Source organism: Rhopalosiphum maidis, chromosome 3 (genome assembly GCF_003676215.2).
Source record: "Rhopalosiphum maidis isolate BTI-1 chromosome 3, ASM367621v3, whole genome shotgun sequence".
Lineage (NCBI taxonomy): Eukaryota > Metazoa > Arthropoda > Insecta > Hemiptera > Aphididae > Rhopalosiphum > Rhopalosiphum maidis.
In genome coordinates this window covers 14,758,655-14,764,975 of record NC_040879.1, presented here as the reverse complement: position 1 = coordinate 14,764,975, position 6,321 = coordinate 14,758,655, and the positions used below count along the sequence as shown (strand labels likewise).

The following is a 6,321-nucleotide window of genomic DNA, read 5'->3' as shown; positions in this document are numbered from 1 at the left end:
TTTTCATTATTATGAAAACTAAATTTAATTTCTTTATTTTTGTAGATATAATAAACTTTACTTTTTACCATTTCGTTTAGATCACTCTATCTCGACATTTTATAAGTAATGTTAACAATTCAAATTTAACTGGTATAGTGATATGTATATGTCGCATCCACTTAATGAAATCGCTCACTTCATGAAATGTATCTATTTAGTGAAAATGACTTTTTTTTACCTTTTCGCGAAGTGGATAAAGTTCATTTTATCCACATTATGTAAAATTACTATTATATACTTTTGGTATTGAGTAATAATATGATATAATTTAATAATATAATACAGATCACTTTAATTTAATCACTTCATGATAAGGTCAAAAAATTATCCATATAGTGTAATAAAAAGTCATTTTCACTAAATAGATACATTTCATGAAGTGGATGTCCATTTCATGAAATGAGCGATTTCATGAAGTGGATGCGACATATACATAGAAATATAGAATTAGACTTTTTTGGATAATTTTTATTAAAATAATTTTTCAAAATAATTGATCAGTTCCTGCAACAGTTATAGAGTGACGAACAATTTTGAAAGGTTGGATTTTTTTATTAACGTTATTGGCACGTTAAACATATTATTATTGTTGTATATTAATATATTTACTCTGCAGACTACAATAAGAAATATTATTTAGTTTAAATTTAGTTTTATTATTTAATTTTTCCAACCTAACCTTGATTTTTTGTCAAATAAAGTTATCACAAATTTAAAAGTAAATTTTATATTTTTATTGAATTATTGACACGTGTATGTGCGCATGAGAGTGAAATTATATTAGAGATGTGACACGTAAAGCAAGTATGTATTATTTACAACGCCAAAAATTTATTTTTACCATTATTCTAAAGACAATTTGGTAATAGTTATGTAATAAAATAAAAATATACTAAAGATAGATCACTGCTTTATACTACATACTGCTATTAATAGTAGTAATAACAGTTGTATTAAAATTGCATAAAAAAGTATACGGCCATACACTCTACTATGAATGGAATCTACCTAGAATCAATCATGAAAAAATAATTGAACAGTTATTTCATAGGTATGTGTTTTATTTTAAAACAATTTACATTTTAGTTATGTAACGTACATCATTGTATGAAGTTTAATGAAGTTTATTGAATACTATACTAATAGTTATGAAATTAATTTATTATTTAATTGAAATAATTACAAATGGGATCAATCTATTTGTTAGTTACCCTAATGGTGCTTTTAACAACACCTTTGTAAAATTTTCTGAAAGAATGTGTCGTTTGAGGCGTTCTTGTTTTCCACTAACTCCTCAAAATGTATGTCATTTAAAATATTCACATATATTGATGATAGAAGAATAAAACAGTCAGTTAGTGAATCCATTACAAAATTCACCTAAAAGGTAAAATTTTGTTTTCATACTTATGGAAAAATTAAATAAATTACCATATTTTTGTAGGTTTTATCAAGGATAGCTTATGGTGAATGGCAGTATAGAGGGTGTACTGTCTTGTAATACAGAAAAAAATAGAAAAAATAATGCCAGAATCACAAAATGTATGTTTAATGTTTATTTAATAAAAATTATTCACAGCCAATTGCGTTATTTTATTTTTTTGTATACATAGGTTGCTGTATGTGATAGCACATTTAAAGTTGTACCTAAATTTTTAAGAAACAGAGCTTACCAATTATTTACTTTTCATATGATTTATAAAGATATTGTAAGTTTTAATTAATGGAAATAATTTACCTATTTAATAAATTAATAAGTAAACTATTCTGTAAAATTTTACTATAGACTTTTCCACTGGTTCGTGCAATTTTAACTAGAAAGATTGAAGATATTTATGTGGCATTGTTGTTGTATACAAGAAAGTGCTGCCCTTATTATTATTATATTAATTATTGGTTATGAGTTCGGTCTCATTAATGCGATCAGAATTATATTTCCAGAAAGTCAACATACATGATGATATTTTTAATTTTGCCAAATACAAATATAGGAACTGAATATTTAATTTATTAAAATTTGAATTGTATATTAATTATATTAATTAAATTATTTTCAACATATGTCATGCAAAAAATAAAATGGTTAGAGCATTCAATTTAATGAAAACTAATCTCATCAATTTTTGGAAATTTTGAAATAATGCCAAACAGATGCTAAAATAAAAATTCAACCTATAGTTTGTATTCTTCGGAAAAAAACCAAACAAATTAACAAAAAGAAATTTATATAAACCCAAATTACAAAATTAAACAATTTAGAAATAATTAATTTTAATTTTGTAAAAATAATTAGTTTTAAAAATTTACCTCTAACACTAATTATTTTACTATTTATTTATTGATTCATTAATTGTATTTCATATACTTATAATTTTAAATACAAATATGTCCAATGCTTCAATTCTGGTTGGGTACAACACAAATTTACTTTAAAGAACTTGTAAATTTGCAGAATCAAAATTTATTATATGCTGCTACAAAAATAAGATCCAGACATATTCACTATTTTAAAGAAAAAAATTAAGGTAAAATTGGCAGTTCAATTATTTAGCAACAGTGTATGTGGTATCACGGTAATGCATTAATGTTTTGTAATGAAGACCTCAAATTAGCCCAATTTCAAGGATGCGAGCTAACAATAGAATCCAGCAGAAGAATAAATAATATATTTGACATTCTAAGTATTAGAAATTTACTATCAACAAATCCACATTGTAAGGTAGTTGACAATAAAACAAAAGAAACAATTTATTACTATCTATAGTATTTATATTACTAAATCTATAGAATACTTAAAAAGTCTACAGTACAGAAATAAAAATGGTGTTTTCAACCCATTACAAATTCAATTAGAAAAACTAAATCTTGGGTCTCATAACCAGCCTTACAAGTCTCCGTAACCTTGCAAACTGAAATTATTGATACCAAACAACTACAGTTTATTTTATCATATAAATTTAGTCTAGACCAAATTGAAATGTTGTTTTCAGCTATTTGTGCTAAAAGAGGACTCAATAACAATCCTATAGTAGTTCAGTTTGAAGTAACATACAAATCAATAATAGTGCAGGCTGAAAAAATAAAATTGTCTACGATTAAAACGTTATTATCATGATACTCTGTGTTGTTATATGTTAAAATTTTCAATTGCATTTTTTCATTTATTGAAAGGTTTTGTAACCAATAATCCTGATTTTTGATGTGCACCTTTGCCGATAAAGTTATGATAAAATATAGCACAGTATTTACATTTTGTTCCATAATCTTGCATTTTAGTGTAACATAACCACAGAAATCGTTTAATCCAATTTAATTGAAATTTTAAATGTTTATTTTCTGACATAGCCACATAGGAAACATAAATTTTTCATCAAGTACCTACCCAAACATTTGTAAGTAATTTATATTTTAATTCATCATTAACCTTTTGATCTAAACAGCAGCCAATATCAGCAATATCATATGTAGATGCGCTTCCGTTGTAATTTGTGTGTGTAACTATTGCAGTAGATGTGGAACTTGTGCTTGCTTCATTTTCGGTTGTTTTTATTTTTTACAAAAGTTGTAAGGGTAAGTTGAAATTTTATTGATTAATCAAATAAATAATTATTTCGAAATATTAGAGAGTCGCAGGTACATTACACAGTGCACACAAAACTGATACTAATTTGTTCCAAAATATTTGTACTTATGTACTTATTTAATATGTACGATTTAATAATGCTATTATTGTGTGTACTGACAACACCATGGAGTTTTTCGGAAATACGGGTGATAATGTATCATTTCTTTGATTTATCAATTCCATAGTCATCAACTGTTCAATCAATTCGTAACTGTATAATAGCCAATAGGTATCATGGAACCAACTAATTATATTTTTTCAACGTATAAGCGAAGCGAAATTTCATAATAAAAAAATTTAAACAATTAGACAGGTGGGTAGAAAGGCATGATAATTACATAAGTTAAATCAGAGAAGACTGTTTTTAATTTTGTTATCTATATTTGTGATAAGCAGAGAACTGATTTATTTTATATTTATTTATTTTTATTTTTCATACATTTGTTTTTTGTTATTAACTAAAATGTGATAAAATAAAGAGTTTGTTACTGAATATTTTTTAATGAATTTTTAATTCCTCCTAACATACAACAAATTGAACAGTGAAATATAATTTCAATTTCAAAGCCAAACTGTGATTATAATGGCATCAATAATTTTGATATTATTGCCCAAGCGCTATTATAATAGCATATTATTTCAATAGTACACACCCGAGTGCCATTACAATAGCAAGTATCTTAATTTAGTATCAAATTATCAAAATATTTAAACATATTGAAAATACCTTAGTTTAACCACATCAATTGCTAAAATGAAGAAAAAAAATTTTTTCTGCTGAAACTTAAAAGGGCTAGCTAATTATTGTTTCTTATTATTTCATATCTTAACCAATGTCAAATAAATGAATACAATTTTTTATGTAAATAAAATACATGTAAATGCAGTAAATTTATTCGTTAAATATTTATATTGATAATAAGTATTTTTACAATGTTATAAATATCTGGACACATCAAGTAAGTTCATCTTAAATCATCGATAATGATAATTTTGGTAATTAATACTGATATTCGGCACCTATAATACAGTGGCCGTAAATTAGGTAATAACTGTACATAAAATTCAATGCATGGGACACTTAAAAACAAAGAAAAAATGTCACCAGGGATTGAATAAATAAGGGTTGATCATACAAAATCGAATATTATTTAAATATAAAAATAAATTGATTAAATGGCGTTTTGGCAAAATTAAGTACAAACGAATATACTTTGTAATAAAAGAACATTGGAATCATTATCAAACAATAGGTTTCTATCGTGAGCCAGTAGAAATAAATTATTTAACTTATATAAAATCCATAATATACCATAAGGACGTTACAAACTCAAGGTTTATAAAATAAACAATATACATAAACACACCATAATAATATTAACATTTTGAATAAATATAGCAAAATACAGTGATTTAAAAAGTTTGTTTTTTAAATCACTATAGGACGAATCAACGAAAACATCAAATTAAGTAAAAATACATTAAACAGTACACACAAGGCCGTACTTAGGATCATATTAAGCAATCTAAAAGATGTCGATAACATGAACGTATTATTTGTATCATAAATTCTCATAGACATCTAAGTATTAAAATGAAAAAAAAATATATGTATTGAAAAGTTTCTGGAACAAGTGTTTCGACCTGAATGATCCCTACTTAAATATAGCCTTTGGTATATGTGGTGTATACACATAACATTTATAAGGAAAATTATAAAAGAATAACAATATTTTAACCTAAAAATAATGGCAATCAAACAAACAATAATAATCAACCACATATAGCATTAAAATTAGACAAATACTGCAGGTCAACTCGTTGACTGGATAAAATGTGAGTGATCTGATGTTGACTAGTCGTATTTCATTTAAGGTACCTATTTTTTAATCACAATAATGTAGTTTCCAACGATATCTCAGTTTTGGTTGAATTGTGCGTCAGGGTAACTGTGGCAAACTACCCACGACACTGTTGAGATCGTCGATGATTAAAATCAATTACCACACAAACAGTATTGGTCAATTTAATGATTGTTTTTCTTTTTAAAGAATATATTTATATAAACAAGAATTCATTTTACAGAGTCCAGAAATAGCTGTGAAAGCAACGTTAATGTCCTGGACATTAATTTGTCTTTACGAATCTAATGTTGTACGGATCGTCACACAGCTCCGGATACCTTTCGGTGTCTCGGATGTATTCACCGTCGAAACCGTTGGCATAGCCTGATTTCAGTATTTCATCGATCTCGGCGACCGACCAGTCTTTGTTCGTGGGTAAACCCAATCTCAACAGATCTCGTTCCCTATGCCAAGCCTTTCGCATCACAGACGTCTTGGCGTGATGTAACAGTCGCTGTTTCTCGTGTTCCAGTGTCGTGCCATACCGCAAATTTATCACTGTGTCCGCACAATGTATTCGCACATCTACCATCTGGAAACGAAAAAAAGGGGATATAGATACCATGAAAACATCAGAACACTTTGGCGGGTCAAGCCTTAAAATTTAAAATAATTAAGTGTAATATTGACAACATTTGTCTTAAAACATCTCATCATTACTATATACAATATCAACTAGGTATTTGTATTTTAGTGGATTTCAAGTTGTTAGTAACATACATCCAATTAGCATCAGTGGCGTGGCGAACA

General features: G+C 26.7%; 1 protein-coding gene across 2 annotated transcripts in view; it reads right to left on the bottom strand.

Annotated features, from left to right (window-relative positions):
* Positions 1-4,527: 4,527 nt before the first annotated feature.
* The window catches only part of LOC113560222 (teneurin-a), a 36,421-nt gene continuing 34,627 nt past the window's right edge, over positions 4,528-6,321 (bottom strand). Inside the window, exon 35 of one of the 2 annotated variants that reach the window (XM_026965988.2) lies at positions 4,528-6,103. In XM_026965988.2, the coding sequence (XP_026821789.1) occupies positions 5,795-6,103 (309 nt within the window). In that variant the 3' untranslated portion in view covers positions 4,528-5,794. The remainder of the gene's footprint in view (positions 6,104-6,321) is intronic. The other variant, XM_026965987.1, reaches the window with a different exon arrangement.